At 39.3% G+C, this 20,431-nt stretch overlaps 1 protein-coding gene across 4 annotated transcripts in view; it reads left to right on the plus strand.

Annotated features, from left to right (window-relative positions):
- The window catches only part of Fmr1 (synaptic functional regulator FMR1), a 244,039-nt gene that overhangs the window by 9,230 nt on the left and 214,378 nt on the right, over positions 1 to 20,431 (plus strand). For all 4 annotated transcript variants that reach the window (XM_076201990.1, XM_076201992.1, XM_076201991.1 and 1 more), the window contains exons 2-3: positions 406 to 612; positions 7,743 to 7,912. In XM_076201990.1, the coding sequence (XP_076058105.1) occupies positions 406 to 612; positions 7,743 to 7,912 (377 nt within the window). The remainder of the gene's footprint in view (positions 1 to 405; positions 613 to 7,742; positions 7,913 to 20,431) is intronic.

A 20,431-nucleotide genomic window follows, 5' to 3' on the forward strand; every position in this document is an offset into this window, starting at 1 on the left:
TTGTTTCCAATTTTATATTGATCCGATATTCTATTTTTGCTTTTTCCAAATTCCATTATGCTACATTTCTTAATGTGTGTGTGTGTGTGTATATATATATATATATATATATATATATATATATTATATATATATATATATATATATATTTATATATATATATATGTATGTATATATTGAGACATTCTGAGAGGACGCAAGTGGAGTAGGAAACATAGGAGTTTTAGTCTTGAGTTTATTCCTGTGAAACTAGTCAGGAATAAACTCAAGACTAAGACTCCTGTGTTTCCTACTCCACTTACAGAAGTAATGGAAAATTGCAAGTGAAGCACGTTTGATGCTGTGACCATTGAAAATAATTGAAATGTAACTAGTGTGAATTCTCACTATGAAATTTAATTTCAGGCAAGCATACTAGACATAGGGACAGATGATGTATTGGTGAGATACGAGGGAGAATGGACCCCCGAGACTCGAGTGCCCATGACTGGAGTTCGTGTGCCCCCGCAGCCTCCGCCACAGTCTCAAGAGTACCCAGAAGGAGCAGAAGTAGAAGTTTATACACAACTCATGGGTTTGCCTGTACCTGCCTATTGGAAGGCAACTATAAAGGTAAAGATCTCTTGAGTTTCTCATAAACATGAATTTTTTTTTAAACTCTGAACAAAGATGAATTGCCATTGGATAGACAAATTGAGGAAGAGAAGTTATGCATATTTAGCCTCAAATCCATGCTTATGTTATACCAGAAGCTGACTGTTCCTGTATGAATTGTTTATGTTTTGAAATATTCATTCCCCATGTAGGGTATTTATAGCAAAAATTTTATGCAGTCACTTCTTCAGGAAATGTAATAACACTCCCGCAGACCAGTCACAAATAATTTTTTTTATAGAGATCTTTTGTAACTTTTGCTATACAGATGCTCCTCTGCTTACGTTCATTCGTTTTACATTTTTTCGATTTTACGTTTGAACTGACTAAAAAAAAATTGTATTTTTTTTTTTTTTTATTGAATTTTTGAGTTTAGCGCGCTCTCCGTAGTACGAGACGTTCAAACGATACTTCACATGACGCTGCGTCCATTGTTTACATGGCACAAATGACAGACTGAACATGCCTTGCCTCCTCCTCCTTCTCCTCCACCATCATCTCACTTTATGTTGCTTGAATTTAATTTATTTGAAATTAATGTTATTATTTTACAAGGTTATGTTTATAATTAATGACTTAGGGGTGTTTTATAAGATACAGTAATAGAATATATGGATGTATAGTACAGTATGAACGGTCATACATTACTGGAACGTACAGTAACAACTTACGTTCATTTTCACGTTACGTTCGGCCGTTCGGAACGTAACTAAAACGTAAGTTGAGGAGCGTCTGTACCTAATTTCTGCTATCCTCCTTACAGGGCTATCACACTGGGCTATTTCCCCCCCCCCCCCTCAACCTTCAGTTAATCAGCAGTATCGCCCACCTCCAGAACTTTTTCCTCTGTAGAATTATTTAGGCAAACTATTTTGTTTTCTCAACAAAAATACATAGAATGTCATATGATGTCCTAGAGGAAAATTATTCTCTTCAGGCATATCTGATTCCTTCTTGAAAGCTGCAGGCTGCAAATCTGCTCCAACAGTTGGAGGAGAAATAGCCCAATGTGACAGTGCCTATAGATTTCTCCTGTATATGGAGAACCCTGTGACTGACTCAACCTCTAATTTGGCAGAAGTGCTGGTTGTCATTTATCAGTTGCAGTTTTCAAGTTTTCAAGTTAAATGTATTAGTATTTGATAACATAAAGCATTGAATGAAAAATGAGGTAATTCCATGTAGCTAATACAGATTAAGATGTTTTGAAATAGTTATGCATTTTATATAATTTTATCTTGTTATTAGTGAATATGTTTCAAGTGTAGTTTTACAGTAATTTTCACATTATTGAGTGAATGTGAATTCACTTCCTAAAGTGAGGAGTTATCTTGGGTAGCGTGTGGTAGTGAATGGAGGAGTGGGTGTAGAGGTAAATTAAAGAGTAAAGGAAGCAAGTAGATGTATGAGTAATAAAAAATGAGATTTTGGAAATGAATTCAAAGAGAAGATTATGTGAAGGAGTGATTGCACCTGTGGCACTGAATGGAGCAGAGACTTGGGAAGTAAGGAAGGCAGACAGGAAAAAATAAGGACGATTTTAGAAAGATCAGTCTGTTAAGTGTGGACAGCAGGGTTAATGGATATGTGTACATAGACTCTTCACCCAGAAGAAGCTAAAATGAAAAGGACAGTGTATGGGTGTAGGAAGGGTGAAGGGTGGGTGTATACTGTGATTGGGCCACCCCTACTACAAGGAAAGGGCCTTTTGGTGTACACATGATTGTTGAGATGGTTAACCCCTTCCATACGGTGCCGCACACGTAGGCGTCATGGGGAGCGAGTGTATTCGCGAGGCTGCCATATCGGCGTCTTGATTATATTTATTGTAGTCGCCCCTCCATGATGACATTCTTTCTAATTCTTTTGTAATCGCATTTTCTATGGTTATCAAAACTCACGGGTGAAGAGAGAACGATCGATATAAGCGGTGACTATATTTTATGATGCGAATATTATTACGACAGAGGTAGTAGTTATGGAGGAACAGTTTGCCTAATTGTAATACACAGATGGGACCAAAAGAGGGTACTTTCCTGTGGTGGTTGTGCAAGACATGATAGAATCATCTCCCTTACTGCATGTTTCAAATTCTGTCAACTGACACGATGACTGGACTGGACTGTACCAAAGAGCTCTCTCTTTCTCATTTCTGTCTATCTCCCTTCTCTTTTTCTCCCCTCTCTCTCCTGTCTGTCTTTATAACATTTTTATCTCACTTTCTCTCCTCTTTCTCCCCCCTCCCCCTCCCCCTCTCTCCTCTCTCCTCTCTCCTCTCTGTCTTTCTCATTCTTCTTTCTCTGCTTTCTCTGTTTTGTGTATCTCTTATCCTCTCTCTCACCCACCCTCCCTTTCTCTTCTTGTCCCCTTATACCAAAAAATAGAGACTGGTATATATGTGTATATGTATATATACATACTTATACCAAAGGCTTTTTTCCCCATACAAGAGAGAGAACCAAAAATCAAAGGCATAAAATCCACTCCCATTCCATCCTCACATACTCTACTCCCTTCCACCCCCTCTCTCCCTCTTATCTTGGCTCCTCATGGATGACAGGTCATCCCTGTATCTTGGCCACTGCTGTGGGTCAGAAGCAGTATTGCAAGACACATCACATCCACAGCAAGGCCACTTCATTAAATCGGCGACCCCCTCCTCTTTGTCCCGTCATGCAGAAATGAAGAAGACAGGGAGAAATCCCATTGGGCTGTATCAAATTTATTCTTCATACATACTCCCTCACCCCTTATCCCCCACCCACTCACTCTCATGCATCACAGCATCATCCATACACAACCATTCTCCATTCACCCCAATCTTCTGTTCTCCCATCCTTCCTCAATAGACATTCTCCTCTTTTCCAATGCCCATTTTACCCCATCCATCCATCTCATCCTTGGTTGCCCCTTCATGTTCACTTCTACATCTGCCTTCCACACCTCTTTTAGTAATCTTTCTTCACTCATTCTTTCCATATGTCCAAACTATCCCATTACTCTTTCATCAAACCTATCTCCCAACTCCCAATCCACCCCCGTTCTCCTCACCACCTCATTTCTCACTCTATCTACCCTAGTAACCCCTATCATACTTCTCAGGCATTTTATCTCAAACACATTCAAACTCCTTCTCTCTTCCTCTCTTATGTTCCATATTTCTGCCCTGTACAGTGCTGTCGGCACAATCACTCCTTCATATAACCTCTTAGCATCCATTCCCAAATGTCTATTTCTCATTACATTTTTTAATCCACCAAGACATTTACTCTCTTCTCTCAATCTCCATTCTACCTTCACACCTCCTTTTCCCACCACATTCACACCCAAATATCTAAAGCTATCCACTTCCTCTAGTCTCTCTTCCTTAACCTCTTCACTCCGGGGCACATCGCACGTCTGGCAGCATTAGCTGCCCGACGTGCGATGTTGTGTCATAATAATCACATTATAAAAAATAAAGTCAGTGCTCAATCGTTCGTTCTCTTTCACCCGTGTATTTTGATAACCATAGAAAATTGATGAAGCCAGTTTAGAGAGAATGGAAATTACGTAGGTACGACTACAATAAATATAATCAGGATGGCGACGTCGGCATCATCGAGTACCCACTTGCTCCTCATGCCGCCTACAGAGGCGTCACCGTATGGAAGTGGTTAATACTCACTTCCAGTCTGCTGCCACTTTCTCCCCTTGTACATCTCATCACCTTTTATCCACATCTTCAACTTCCTTCTTTCACACACCTTCCCAAACTCTGTCACTAACTTCCTCAATCCCTCTGATCCTACTACAAGTGCAGTGTTGTCAGCAAACAACAACTAGCTTATTTCACATTTTTCTCCATTTTCTTCAACTATCTCCAATCCCTGATCTATTACCCTTTCATTTAACTCTCACACCACCCCATCCACATATAAATTGAACAGCCAAGACAACATAACACATCCCTGACAAAGTCCCACCTTAACCTCAAACCACTATCTCTATTTCTGATTGTAACACAAGCAATACTACTCCTGTAAAAACTCTTGATTGCACTAAAGAGCTTTCTTCCTATACAATATGTCTGCAATACCTCCCACAATGCTTTCTTGTTTACCCTGTCATAAACCTTTTCCAAACCCATAAAGGCCTCAAAAACATCCTTATCTTTTCCTAAACCTTTCTCACATATCTGTATTACCACAAAAATCTGATCCACGCAATCCCAACTTGTCCTAAACCCCCACTGTTCCTCACCAATTACTCCCTCTGTTCCTCTCCTAATCCTCTCAATCAAAACCCTCCCATAAGCCCTCCCAACTACACTTAGCAAACTGATTCCTCTGAATCTACTATACTCACACTTGTCCCCCTTTCCCTTGTAAAGTGGAACTGTAGAGGTACTCCAGTCCTCTGGCACTTTACCCTAATCAATAAACATTAAATAACCTCACTAGCCAGTCCACCATCACTGTACCTCCTTTTCTCTTTAGACATTCTGGATGACACCCATCCAACCCAGGTTCCTTACGTGCTCTCATCACCTTAACAACTGCCTGTACCTCACCTTTCCTTATTTCTCCTCCATTTTCCTCACTTATTACAGTCATTTTCTTAACACTTCCCACTGCAACTACCTTTCCCTCCCTATCCTCCTTCACATTTAGCAACTCCCTAAAATACTCTGCCCACCTTCCTCTCATTTGCATTCTCTTCCATTATCATCTCTCCATCTACACCTTTTACCTTTTCTTCTCTACTTGATTCACCTCCTCTTCCTCTCTTAATTTCTTTCCAAAACATTTTTTATTACTTTCAAAATTTTCTATCATACTCTTACCCCATTTCATATCTGCTCTCCTCTTTGCCTCCTTTATCTTATGGTATACTTCTCATCTCTTTACTTTGTACCTCGGATATGATTCCCTCATCCTAATTTGTAACCAGTCTATGAAAGCCTGCTTCTTCTCTTCTACACACCTTCTTTGCTTCCTCATCCCACCACTCACCACCCTTCCTTCTATTTCCTCCTGTCCTTGTTCCATACACCATCTTTGCACACCTTATGACTCCTTCCCTGAACTATCCTCATTCCTCCTCCATGCCTAGCTCTACTCTATCCTTCACTCCCTCCAACTCCTCTCTCAGCTTCTTCTTGTACTCCTTCTCCTTTTCTTTCTCATTTAAGCAGCTCACTCTAAGTACCTCCCTACCTTCTGCCCTTTTCCTCTTTCTTCACCTATCCTCCACTCTCAACTTCCCTTCCACCAAAAAATGATCTGATATTCCTCCACTCTCTCCCCTTAGCACATGTACATCCTTAACTCTTCCTACTATACTCCTGGTTACCACTCTCTGGTCCATTAATGCTCAATCTACCACCCTTCCATCCACCACCTCCCATGTGTACTTATGCTTAATTCTCTTCTGAAATACTGTATTTGCTATCATCAACTCTCTCTCAAGACACATCTCCATCAACTCTCCACTACAATTTTTTCTCTGGAACTCCATACTTCCCAATCACTCCATCTATTGGTTCATTTCCTACCCTAGCATTAAGGTCTCCCAATATAGCTACATTGACAATTCTCCTTAATCTTCCTATACCCTCGTTTAAATCCATCCAAAAACCCTCCCTATCCTCTACACTCTTCTCACTACCAGGCCCATATGCACTTACAAAAACCCACATCTCCCTTCCCAGCTTCACATTCATCCACATTAACCTTGAAGAAACCTCCTTGCACTCTACTACATGCTTATCTATCTCTTCACTTACTAATATAGCCACCCCTTCTCTCCCTCATGCTGTCTTCACACCTGAGAACCTCCCAATTACACTCCCATACTCACACTCGCCCTTGACTTTCAGCTTAGTTTCACTCAATGCCAGCACATTCATCTTTCTTCTCACAAACATACTATCTCTTCCCTTTTACTCTCATCTGTACCACATACATGCACATTAAAAGACCCAAACCTTAGGGTACTGGTTGGAAAACTAGACCCTCTTATGTCTTTACTTTTTTTAGGAATGTCCCCTTTGGGGCTACAGGTAACAGGATTCCTAGTCCTATCCCCATCTTGTTTTTTGTCGCCTCGTACGACTCAAGTGGGAAGATTTGGTGGCAGCATTCTTTTCCCCCACCACAGGGTTAGGTGAAAAAAGGAAATGAATATTCAGAGAAATGGTACAGGACAGTAACAAGGGTTGGGGGGACAGCATAATGGAGGGACAGTTGCAGTATAATGAAAGTGTAATAATTTCTCTATGAACAGACTTCCTCTATCACAGACAAGATGATGTGTGGCTCTGGTCCGTAGGGGTGCCCCATAAAGACCCTAAAGTATCAGCTGCATGCTACTTTGCCACAATAACATGCAGCCAATACCCCAGATAGGTATACAGTGAAGTGGTATACAATATATCAGTTGTAGTGGGGCCACAAGTTACCATAGAGTGATTTAGGAGAAATGTGTCTTCAATTTCTTGTAAGGCATCCAGACACCTTTTGAATACTTCCACTGTGCAGGATGTGGTGTTCTTCAGGTAGCTGGGGAGACTATTGAAGAGTCTTGGGGGCCATTCTGGTGAAGGAGTTTGCTCTGAGAGAGATTTGGTGCAGGTGGCAATTCCTTCAACCTAACAAGATCTCCTTCTTGTCCTTTCATGGCTGAGTGCCACTCCAATGCTAGGGACTTGACCCTCCAGTATTTTCCATGTTTAAATGATCTGGTACTGTTCTCTGTGACTTTTAAATGAATAGCTTTAGGTGCTTGAGTCTGTCCCAGTAGTTCTTGCCTTTTACACACTCAGTCTTGTTGGTGAAGGTTCTGTGGACACAGGGTTCCACAGTCAGCAGCAGTATTCAGGTTTTAGTAGTATTCTCCATTGCTATATTTAACAGGGTTTTTTCCCCAGAAATCTGCTTTGCTCCTTGCTTCCAATACTCTTAGTTGACATTTGTGTGAGTGTAAATATGTAATATGGAAGATGTCAAGCATATTAATACAATTTTCCTGTAATTTGTTTTTGAGATTAAATGGATAGGGTATATGACCAGTGTTATTTATATAACTTTTTTATTTCTATTTTACAGCAAGCCAGAGGAGGATTCTACGTAGTTGATTTTGTAGGGGTCCAATCCAGTAATGTTGACAATACTATATTCCCGTGGGAGAAACTTAGACCAAGGAATACCAATCCACCTGTAACTCCAAAAACCTTTATAAAATTTGACATAGATGTACCAGAAGATATTAGGGAATTGTAAGTGTTAAAGATTGTTTTCTATGATAAATATTTACTAATTTATGTATGAAAGTTGTATGTGGTTTTATGTATCTGCATTGTCTATGTATGTCTGTATTGTCATGAATATATATATATATATATTTCTTTTATTGATATACAATGTAATTTGTATATATATGTATGTATCCATATTAACCACATCTCCAGCCAATACCTCGTCTGGGGTATTGGCTGCATGTTATTGTGGCAAAGTAGCATGCAGTTGATACTTTTGGGTCTACATGGGGCGCCATTATGGACCAGAGCCACACATCATTTTTTCGGTGATAGAGGAAAACTCTGTTCATAGAGAAATGATGACACTTTTATACTATGACTCTCCCTCTGTTATGCTGTCCCCCAACCCCTTGTTACTGTCCTGTACCATTTCTCTGAATATTCATTTCCTTTTTTCACCTACCCTGTGGTGGGGGAAAAGAAGGCTACCACCAAGTCTTTCCACTTGAGTCGTAAAAGGCGACAAAAAATGGGACTGGGGATGGGATTAGGAGTCCTACTACCTGTAGCCCCAAAGGGGACATTCCTAAAAAAGTAAAGGCATAAAAGGTCTGGGAGTTTTCCAACCAGTATCCTAAGGTTTGGGTCTTTTAATGTGTGTGGATGTGGTACAGATGAGAGTAAAAGGGAAGAGATAGGCAGTATGTTTGTGAGAAGAAAGATGGATGTACTGGCTTTGAGTGAAACTAAAATGAAAGGAAGGGGCAAATGTGAGTTTGGAAGTGGAGCTGGGAGGTACTCAGGAGTGGAGAGGGGACGAGGGAGAGAAGGGGTGGCTACACTATTAAGTGAAGAGATAGGTAATGTGTAGTGGAGTGGAGGGAGGTTTCTTCAAGGTTGATGTGGATGAAGGTGAAGCTGGGAAGGGAGAGTGTGTTTTTGTAAGTGCATATGGGCCTGGTAGTGAGAAGAGCGTAGAGGAAAGGGAAGCTTTTTGGGTAGATTTAAATGAGTGCATAGAGGGATAAGGGAGAAATGTCAATGTAGTTGTATTGGGAGACCTTAATGCTAGGGTAGGAAATGAACCAGTATATGGAGTGATTGGGAAGTATGGAGTTCCAGGTAAAAATCATAGTGGAGAATTGATGGTGGAGATGTGTCTTGAAAGAGAGTTGATGATAGCAAATACAGTGTTTCAGAAGAAAGTCAAGCATAAGTACACATGGGAGAGGGTTGTGGATGGAAGGGTGGCAGATAGAGCATTAATGGACTATATAGTGGTAACCAGGAGTATGGTAGGAAGAGTTAAGGATGTACATGTTCTAAGGGGAGAGAGTGGAGGAATATCAGATCATTTTTTGGTGGAAGGGAAGTTGAGAGTGGAGGATAGGTGGAGAAAGATGAAAAGGGCAGAAGGTAGGGAAGTACTTAGAGTGAACTGCTTAAATGAGAAAGAAAAGGAGAATGAGTATAAGAAGCTGAGAGAGGAGTGGGAGGTAGTGAAGGATAGAGTGGAGCTAGGAGTGGAGGAGGAATGGGGATGGTTCAAGGAGGGAGTCATAAGGTGTGCAAGGATGGTGTGTGGAACAAGGAGGGCAGGAGGAAATAGAAAGAAGGGTAGTGAGTGGTGGGATGAGGAAGCAAAGCAGGCTTTCATAGATTGGCTACAAATTAGGGTGAGGGAATCATATGAGAGGTACAAAGTAAAGAGAAAGGAAGTTAAGCATTAGATAAAGGAAGCAAAGAGGAGAGCAGATGTGAAATGGGGTAAGAGTATGATAGAAAATTTTGAAAGTAATAAAAAGATGTTTTGGAAAGAAATTAAAAGGGGAAGAGAAGGTGAATCAAGTAGAGAAGAAAAGGTAAAAGGTGCAGATGGAGAGATGATAATGGAAGAGAAGGCAATGAGAGGAAGGTGGGCAGAGTATTTTAGGGAGTTGCTAAATGTGAAGGAGGATAGGGAGGGAAAGGTAGTTGCAGTGGGAAGCGCCAAGAAAATGGGTGATAAGTGAGGAAAATGGAGGAGAAGTAGGGAAAGATGAAGTGAAAACAGTTGCTAAGATGATGAGAGCAGGAGGCACCTGGATTGGATGGATGCCATGCAGAATGCCTGAAGAAAGGAGGTACAGTTATGATGGACTGGGTGGTGAGGTTATTTAATGTTTGTTTAAGAGAGGGTAGAGTGCCAGAGGACTGGAGGAGTGCCTGTATCGTTCTGCTTTACAAGGGAAAGGGGGACAAGTGTAAGTGTAGTCGTTTCAGAGGGATCAGCTTGTTGAGTGTAGTTGGGAAGGCTTATGGGAGGGTCTTGATTGAGAGGATTAGGAGAGGAACAGAAGGAGTAATTGGTGAGGAACAGTGTGGTTTTAGGACAGGTAGGGGTTGTGTAGATCAGATTTTTGTGGTAAGACAGATATGTGAGAAAGCTATAGGAAAAGGCTAACAACAGGGTAGACAGGAAAGCACTGTGGGAGGTACTGCTGATATATGGTATTGGAGGAAAGCTGTTAAGAGCAGTCAGGAGTTTTTACAAGAGTAGTAGAGCTTGTGTTAGGATTAGAAATGGTGAGAGTAAATGGTTTAAGTTAAAGGTTCTTTTTCAGATCTCTTCTATAGCTGTCTTTCTTGATTTTCTTTCCATGTCCTCTTGTATTTCTATCATCCCATTTTATCTGATTCTCTCTATCAATAATTTCTATGCCTTTCATGATTCTGTAAATAGCTATCAAAAATCCTCTCTCTCTTCTTTGCTCTAGTGTCTGTAGTTCAAGTTTTGCTAGTCTCTCCTCATATGATAGTTTTGAGAGTGTTGGTGCCAATTTTGTAATTGCTCTTTGTATTCTTTCAAGTTTTTTTATACATTTTTTTGTACTTGGTGACCACATCGTTGCTGCATATTCCAATCTTGGTCTTATCAGAGTGGTTAGAATTTTCTTCACCATTTCTTCATCCAGGTATGTAAATGCCACTTTGATTGTTCTTATTAAATTATAAGTTTCTCCAAAAATCTTATTTATGTTTCTCAGGTGACATATTATTCATAACAATGACTCCCAGGTCCTTCTCATTTTCTACTTTTTTTATTCCTTCTTCTCCCAATTTATATGCTCCTGTTATTCTGTTTTTGCTTTTTCCAAATTCCATTATACTACACTTTTTAGTGTTGAACTCCATCTCCCACTTCCTACTCCATTCCCATACTTTATTTAGATCCCTCTGTAGTGACTCACAATCTTCTTCCGTGTTCACTTTTTTTAATAGTTTTGCATCATCTGCAAAGAAGCTCATATAACTTTCAATTTCTTCATCCATATCACTAACATATATAGCAAACATTATTGGGGCCAGAACTGTTCCTTGTGGAACACCGCTTATTACATCATCCCATTTTGAGTGTCTCTTATTACTACTCTCATTTTTCTTTCTTGCAAAAAGTCTTCCATCCATTTAAGCAGTTTGCCCTGTATTCCTCCTTCAGTTTCTAATTTCTTAAGCAACTTCTTATGTGGTACTTTGTCAAAAGCTTTTTTTAGGTCTAGAAATGCACAATCAGCCCATCCATCTCTTTCTTGTATTATATCTATTAGCCTTGAATAGAAACATTAAATTAGTGGCGCATGATCATCCTTGTCTGAATCCAAATTGCCTTGGATTTAGCACGCTGTTTTTTTCTAAATATTTTACCCATTTACTTCTGATAATTCTTTCACAAATTTTTGCTATTGTACTTGTTAGAGAGACTGGTCTATAGTTGGTAGGGCCTTCTTTATTGCCTCCTTTATATAAAGGTACTATATTTGCTTTTTTCCAATCTTCTGGAACTTTTCCTTCTTTCAAGGAACTATTTATTTTGCTATGTATTTTGTCTTCCAGTTCATTTCTGCATTCTTTCAAAATCCAGTTTGCTATTTCATATGGTCCATGCGATTTTCTGACATCAAGATTACTCGAGTGTTTCATTATTTCATTCTTTGTTACTTCTATTACTTTCATAGGGGGGACTTTCTCTTTCCATTCGATCTCTTCCGATTGTATATTCTCCCTTTTAAACAATGATTTAAAACTCCTCCTTGTCTTAATTTCTCCAAGTCTTGTTTGTTTTTCAGTTTGTTGTTTACAAATCTGTAGAATAGTATTGGTTGATCTTTACATTTTTCTATGACATCTTTTTCATATTTTCTCTTTTCCTCTCTGCACGATTGTACATATTCATTTCTATAACAAGTATATATTTTCCATTTTTCAGGTCTTTTGTTTTTCTTCAATTTGGTCCAAGCTTTGTCTCTTTTGTCTTTTAACTCTCTACAACTTTTGTTGTACCAGCACTTTACATATTCTTTTTCTTGTTTGCGGACGACACTGCGCTTGTGGCAGGATCGGAGGAGGGATTGAGGAATTTGGTGACAGAGTTTGGGAGAGTGTGTGATAGAAGAAAGCTGAAGATAAATGTGGGTAAAAGTAAGGTGATGAGATGTACAAGGGGTGAAAGTGGTAGTAATCTGGAAGTGAGCATTAAGGGAGAGCAACTGGAGGAAGTGGATAGTTTTAGATATTTGGGTGCAAATGTGGCAGGAAAAGGTGGAGTAAAGGTGGAGGTAGAATGTAGATTGAGAGAAGCGAGTAAATGCCTTGGTGGATTAAAAAGTGTAATGAGGAATAGAAATTTGGGAATGGATGCTAAGAGGAGACTGTATGAAGGAGTGATTGTACCAACAGCACTGTATGGGGCAGAAACATGGAACATAAGAGAGGAAAAGAGAAGGAGCTTGAATGTGTTTTGAGATGAAGTGTCTGAGAAGTATGATGGGGGTTAATAGGCTGGATAGAGTGAGAAATGAGGAGGTGAGGAGGAGAAGAGGGGTGGAAAGGGAGCTGGGAGATAGGGTTGATGAAAGAATATTAGGATGGTTTGGACACATGGAAAGAATGAGTGAAGAAAGACTAGTAAAGGAGGTATGGAAGGCAGATGTGGAGGGAGTGAACATGAGGGAACGTCCTAGGATGAGATGGATGGATGGGGTGAAGGGGGCTTTGGGGAAGAGGGGAATGTCTGTTGAGGAAGAACGGGAGAGGACAGAAGACAGGGGTGAATGGAGAATGGTTGTATATGGAAGATGTTGTGATGCATGAGGTGGAATGGACTGGGGGGTGAGGTAGTGTGTGTGAGCAAAATTTTGACGCAGCCCAAAGGGATTTCTCCCCGTCCTCTCCTTTATATGGGGGGACGGAGAGAGGGGGTCGCCGATTTAATGAAGCGGCCTTGCTGTGGATGCGCTGTGTCTTGCGACACTGCTTGTGACTCAGGGCAGTGGACAGGGTGCAGGGATGACCCGTCATCTAGGAGGTGCTAAGATGAGAGGGAGGGTGGAGGGGTGTGGAGTGTTTTCGGGGATGGAACAGGTGGAAATGATTTTGTGCCTTTTCCTTTTTGGCTACCTCCCTAGTAAGGGGGAAAGAGCCTTGGTATATGTATGTATGTATGTATGTCTTGGGACATACTTTTCCACTCCTTTTTTATAAATTTTTGTCAAAATATTCCATTTCTCTTCTACTGTTGTATCTTCTTTGTGTATTCTTTCCCAGTTTTCGTTTTGAAATAATTCTCTTATTTTATCAAAATTTGTTTTTTCATCAATCTTCCTTTTCTATATTGTTCATTTCTTTTCATGTATTTTTTCTCATTTAGTTCTAGTTCTATCAATATGTGGTCACTTACATATTGGTGCTTGGTATTTTATCTCTTCCACTATTTCAGGTTCTGATGTGATTATTAGGTCTAGTCTCGATGGCTCTTCGTTTCTATACTTAGTGTTCTCTTGAATCCATTGTGTCATTGTGTAGTCAATAATCATCTCAAGTAGAACATTTCCCCATGAGTCTTCTCCACCCTTTACGGTCATCTCTTCCCAGCAGATTTCTTTGCAATTAAAGTCGCCCATCATAACTATTCTTCCTCCATCTTCCATTATCTTGTTTAATGTTATTCTTGTGTCTTCTAACATACTTTTATGTTCACTCTCTTCCCACGAGGCTGTTTTTGGGGGCACATAGTTTATTACAAACTTTCTGCTCTTCTTATCTCTATCTTCTACTTCTATCATAATCATCTCTACTCTATTCTTTCCATATGTGACACTCTTCACGTTTATATCCTTCTTAGTCAGGAACATAACTCCACCCCCTTGTTTTATCTCTCTGTTTCTAATCCAATAATTATATGCATTGTGTCCTATGCTGTTGGGTGGTAGTGGACCTTTTAATTTTGTCTCTACAATTCCCATTATGTCCGGTCCTTTTTCCCTCAGATACTCGTTCAGTTCATTCAGTCCTGTTATGAATCCATCTATTTTTGTGTAGGACACTCTTAACTTTCTGTTATTTCCATTGTATTCTCTGTTTCTTTTTTGTTTCTGTTATGGTCCATTTCCTCAATTTCATATTCGCTACTCTCCAGTAGAATGCTTGTTTTTCTGACTCCGTTCTGGTCTTGTTTTTTTCTTTAGCTTCTTTCCTTTTCATTTTTTCTTCCTCTCTTTCCTCTTTATTCATTTCTCTTTTTATCCATACCTTTTTATATTGTTCACTTGCTGCTAGTTTCCCTGTTTTTGCTAAGATATTCTCTGCTGTTGTTTGTGACCTGAATTTAATCTTAATTGGTCTGGTCTTATCTGTACTATATTATCTGAGCCTAAACATCTCTTCAATTTGTTTCATTATTTCAGGTTCATCTTCCTGAACTAATTCTAGTAAACTGCTTACTTTTTCTTTTTCCTCACTGATTCTTGAAGTTCTATCTAGGTTATTTTTCTCTCCCATTCCCAATATAATTATACATTTCTTTTTATCTGCTAAGTCTCTTACTATTTCTCCTGTCTCATCACTTTGATAACTGAGTCTTCAGTTTGTTCTTTCATTTGTTGTTTAATTATATCAGTAAATGCAACTTTACTGTTTTCCTGGATTTTTCTACAACCCTGTGCTTCTTTTGCTATGGCCTCTTTATTGTCTTTATTATTCCTCTTTAATTCTTCATTCTCCTCTTTTACTTCTTTTAACTGTCTTTTTAATTCTTCTATTTCATTAGTTAAAGTTTTGTTCGCCTTCTCTAGTTCTTCCAATCTTTCAACTCTGTGCAATGTTGGTTACATTACCGAACCTGTCTTCCCAATGTTCGATCATCTTATCAAGTTTCTCCTCTAGTCTTGTCAATCGGGGGAGGTTGGTATCCCCCCCACCCTCATTAAATCCCTGGAAATTATTATCCTCACCTTCCATTGTGCTGCTCTTATCTATATTTCTAATCTTTACAATTTTGTTAATCCCATCACCAGAATCATCGGTCCTTCGTTTGTTTACAAGACATCTGGCCTCTTGGGCCAAGTCCTGCCCTTCCTCATTTCCTTCCATTTCCCTCAGTAATCCCTCCCCTTCTCCTTTTTCCTCACTTTCCTACGACACCACGAGTTATCCCCTTCCCTGTAAATACAATAGGTACTTCCTTTGCGTTGAGGTCCACGAATATTTCACTTTTTCTTCAGAACTCTAATCTTCGCCTTCCATCCGACAAAAGTGTGTGTGTGTGTGTATTTACCTAGTTGTATTTACCTAGTTGTATTTTACGGGAAGGGGAGCTATGCTCGTGGGGTCCCGTTTTCATATCTCGTTTTATCTAAACTATTTTTAAATTCATGTATTGTTTTTGCACACACCACTTTCTCATCTAACTTGTTCCAACTGTCTATTACTCTGTGAGGAAAGCGGTTCTTTTTCAGGTCTCTTCTATAGCTGTCTTTTTTTATTTTCTTTCCATGTCTTGTATTTCTGTCATCCCATTTTATCAGATTCTCTCTATCAGTAATTTCTATGCCTTTCATGATTCTGTAAATAGCTATCAAATCTCCTCTCTCTCTTCTTTGCTCTAGTGTCTGTAGTTCAAGTTTTGCTAGTCTCTCCTCATATGATAGTTTTGAGAGTGTAGGTGCCAATTTTGTAATTGCTCTTTGTATTCTTTCAAGTTTTTTTATACATTTTTTTGTACTTGGTGACCATATCGTTGCTGCATATTCCAATCTTGGTCTTTTCAGGGTGATTAGAATTTGTGTGTGTGTGTGTGTGTGCAGAAGAAAGCACTTGAACGTGTGTTATTTTCCTAGTGCATTTACATATGTGTGTGGGTGTAAAAAATAAAACCAGTCTGAGCAGAAGAAATAACTGAAAAATGTGAATCTATATATTTTGATTGTAAGCTACAATAGTGCAGAATAGGAGGAAGGTACTGTACTGGAATAGCACTCTCTTGTGAAAAGAGGGACAGGGGAAGGACCAAAGACTGTCTACTCTTACTCAATTAGCGATGTAGGGGTCATGCTGTGTGGGGTCTGGTGGAAGGTGCCTATTTACGATGTTGGTGACCATAATTCTGGATATTAAGTCCAGAGACCACTGCACCTTTGCAATATTCATGTTGGGGATATATTCTATTAACCTCTTCAATACGAGTCAAATATTTGTGCACACATGAGGTTGCCTGATGCACCACAATACAAGCATTATAGAATGTAAAGTTACAATTGTTATGCTCATTCTCTTTTACACAGAATATTTATAACCACAGAAAAAGTGATCAAATGTGTTCACAGAACATGGGGGCCACTCAGCTACAAAATAAATGTAATCAGGAAGCCGACACCAGTATCTTGTATATCCAGTCATGCCTCACGATACCTACATAGGTGTCACTGTATTCCAGAGGTTAACGTGGATTCAACCTCAACATGAATATTTTAAAGGGGCAGTGCTCTCTGGACATGATATTCAGAATTATGGTCACCAACTTTGTCATTAGGGATCATGCAGCTCACCCCACACTGCATATCCCCCTAAGGTCACTAATTGAGTTAACCATTTCCATACGGTGACGCCTACGTAGGTGGCATGAGGAGCAAGTGGGTACTCGATGATGCCGACGTTGGCATCTTGATTATATTTATTGAAGTCGTACCTACGTAATCTCCATTCTCTCTAAACTGGCTTCATCAATTTTCTATGGTTATCAAAATACACGGGTGAAAGAGAACGAACGATTGAGCACTGACTTTATTTTTTATAATGCGATTATTATGACGCAACATCGCACGTCGGGCAGCTAATGCTGCCAGACGTGCGATGTGTCCTAGAGTGAAGAGGTTAAGGGTAGGCACCCTTTTGTCCCAACCCTGTCCCTTTTTTGTAAAAGAGTGCTTTATAAGTGTAGTGCCCTCCTCCCATTCTACACTACAGAAGAGCTGTAGCTTACAGTTGGAATATGTAGGTCCACCGTTTTCAGTTTTCTGCTCTGTGGTTTTAGTTTTGAACTACGGAGAGCGCGCTAAACTAAAAAATTCACTCAATTTTTTTTTTTTTTACATTTCTTTTTTACAGTCAGTTCAAACGTAAAATCGAAAAAACATAAAACGAATGAACATAAGTAGAGGAGCGTCTGTATATGTATATATATATATATATATATATATATATATATATATATATATATATATATATGTATGTATATATATGTATGTATATATATGTATGTATATATATGTATGTATATATATGTATATATATGTATATATATGTATATATATATATATATATATATATATATATATATATATATATATATATATATATATATATACAGCCAGTCCTCATTTAATGACGGAGTATCGTTCAGAAGACCCCGTCATTAAGCGATTTCGTCGCTAAACGAGGACGCATTGAGAGACATACATGTATGAGCATATAAACAAAGATTCGGAAGTAGGCAAAGTGACAAAATGCTACATGCTAGGTTATTTTATTCAGGTAATGTATATTAATACATTTTGTATGTTTGTTTACTTACTGTCCATCTTACAATTGAAAAACCAGTCTTCAAATAGAGCTTGAGTCATCCATGCCTTTGAATTTGCGCGATAATAAACTGGCAAGGCGTGTTCATTCATATTTCTTAAAGCACGTGGATGTAGAGACTGGTAGATGAGAAATGGCTTAAGATTATATCCTGCAACATTTCCACCTAAAAGCAATGTCACTCTGTCTTTAAATGCCTTTAAACCAGGCATGCTTTTGGATTCTTTGTGAAGGTATGTTCTTTCTGGCATTTTTTTCCCAGAATATGCCTGTCTCGTCTACATTGAAAATTTGTTCTGGAAGATAGCCTCCTTCTTCGATTATCTTGTCCAACTCTTCAATAGATAATTTGCCTGCCTCTTCGTCTGCACTCGCAGTTTCACCATAAACTCCACGATTATGCAAACTGAATCGAGTTCGAAATCGTTGAAACCATCCTTTGCTTGCTGTGAAAGTTTCAGTGCATCCTTCACCCTCATGTGTCTTAACCCCTTCCATACGGTGCCACCTACGTAGGCGTCATGGGGAGCAAGTGGATTCGCGACGCTGCCATATCGGCATCTTGATTATATTTATTGTAGTCGCCCCTGTGTTTTTACATTCTCCCAAATGTGCCCTGAATCCCATTCTCTGTGGTTTTCAAAATTCGCGGGTGAAAGAGAGAACGATCGATATAAGCGGTGACTATATTTTATGATGCGAGTATTATTACGACACGTTGTACGGCTGGCATTGGCTGCTGCCCGCGAGATTTAAGTCCCGTAGTGAAGTGGTTAAGGGTGTTGAAGATGCTCAGCGCCTTACTTTGAATCAAACCAAGACTCACAGGGATATTTTTCTCGATATTGTCATCAATCCACACCGAAAGCATTTTCTCCATCTCATGCAACAATCCTTTTCGCTGCCTAGTTAACAATGCGCTGTATCCTGTCGATAATTTTGCCATTTCTTTGATACTACTTTTGTTCTTGAGAATTGTAGAAATAGTTGAATGTGAGAAGCCATGGCTGTCAGCAATAGCTTGGACTTTCTTACCTCCCTCGTGCTCGTTAATGACTTTCATTTTTATATCTAAGTCGATGGCTTTCCTCTGCTTCTTAGGACTGGATCCAGTAGGAGAATTTATATTCTTTCGTTTTCCACTCATCATGAAGGGATAAAGTTGTATACTGTTAACTAGAAATCACTAAAAACTTGGGGAGCAAATTTAAGTATAGACACGCTAGCAGCGTGTTACGGTTACAACTGACGAGTAGCGATCGCATGTGTTTCGGTAGGCGCGAAGATTTGAATGCAGTAAAAGATTTTTTTTTATTCTTTAAGAAGAAGCAGCTGTCGTAACTCCGAGTCATCGCTAAACGAGATCGTTGTTAAGCGAGGACTGGCTGTATATACAACCACTCCTCGTTTAATGACCTACTCGGTTAACGACAACGCGGAGTAACGATGGGCTTTATGATAGACCAATATTTGTTTAACGTAAATCTCCCGAAGTTACGACGTCGTGTATGATAAGTTGGCTGAGGCAAATTTGTATGTTATAAATGAACTTGTACGGTGTATATTAGCTGTGAGGTAAAGTGTTCTGAAGCTTAGGTCTACATTACCATCCTGCAAGCTGCAAAAACTACCTGGGGTACAGTATATACTGGTATTGGTAAATTTTTAGTTTCGACCATGGGCGCAATATGGCAATAGATAATCAATTATTAATTTTATAAATTATAATGTATAGACGTAATATGCAATTTTGTGAGCGGAAATAAAAAACAAAAAAGGTGCTAAAACAGATTTCGTAAGTAACGAAGTTGTGTCGGACGAATGGTACGCCATGTTTGTTATGATAGATACCGACGTCAAAGAAATGAAAGGATGATAAATTCGTCTAAACTAAACAAACCTAACCTAACCTAACCTGTGTTTAATAAATCATTACCTGCAAATTAGATGTCATCCGGCTCGTCCTCGTTGTCGTCGTCGTGAGAGACGGCGGGCTTTTCAACCACTTTCTCAGCTTGTGGGGTATACAAAGTTCTTGCAGCTTGAAGGAATGCATGTATCTCCGTTCCATAACATTCCTTCAAGAAAATATACCTGGCAAGGTACTGTCGGAAGTACCAAGGCCGTCAATTGACAGACGACAAGATGGCGTCCCGATCCTATGCTACCGACTTCGTTCATTAGCATATTTGCTTGTAGCAAGGTATTTTTTATTTTCATTTCCGCCCACAAAATTGCATATTACGTTGATACATTTTAATTCACAAAATTAATAATTAATTTTCTATTGCTATATTGCGCCCATAGTCGAAACAAAAAATACCTCGGTATTTGATATGGAACGTCAGCATACGCGGATGTGGTCATACACGGTAATTTCAGGAACCTAACCACCGCGTTATTTGAGGGCTTTCTGTACTATCAAAACAGTAAATATAGCTTTAATGTACTGTATAAAAGAGGGAAAATACACAAATATAAAGATACATGTATTGCTGGACATTGTACATACAGTACATGTATGTATATGTAAACACTTTCGCTTAACGACCAATTCGGTTAACGATGGCGACGCTGATCCCAATTGTCGTCGTTAAACGAGGAGTGGTTGTATATATATATATATATATATATTCATCTTTC

Source organism: Oratosquilla oratoria, chromosome 18 (genome assembly GCF_046742065.1).
Source record: "Oratosquilla oratoria isolate Oo_2021 chromosome 18, ASM4674206v1, whole genome shotgun sequence".
Taxonomy (NCBI): domain Eukaryota; kingdom Metazoa; phylum Arthropoda; class Malacostraca; order Stomatopoda; family Squillidae; genus Oratosquilla; species Oratosquilla oratoria.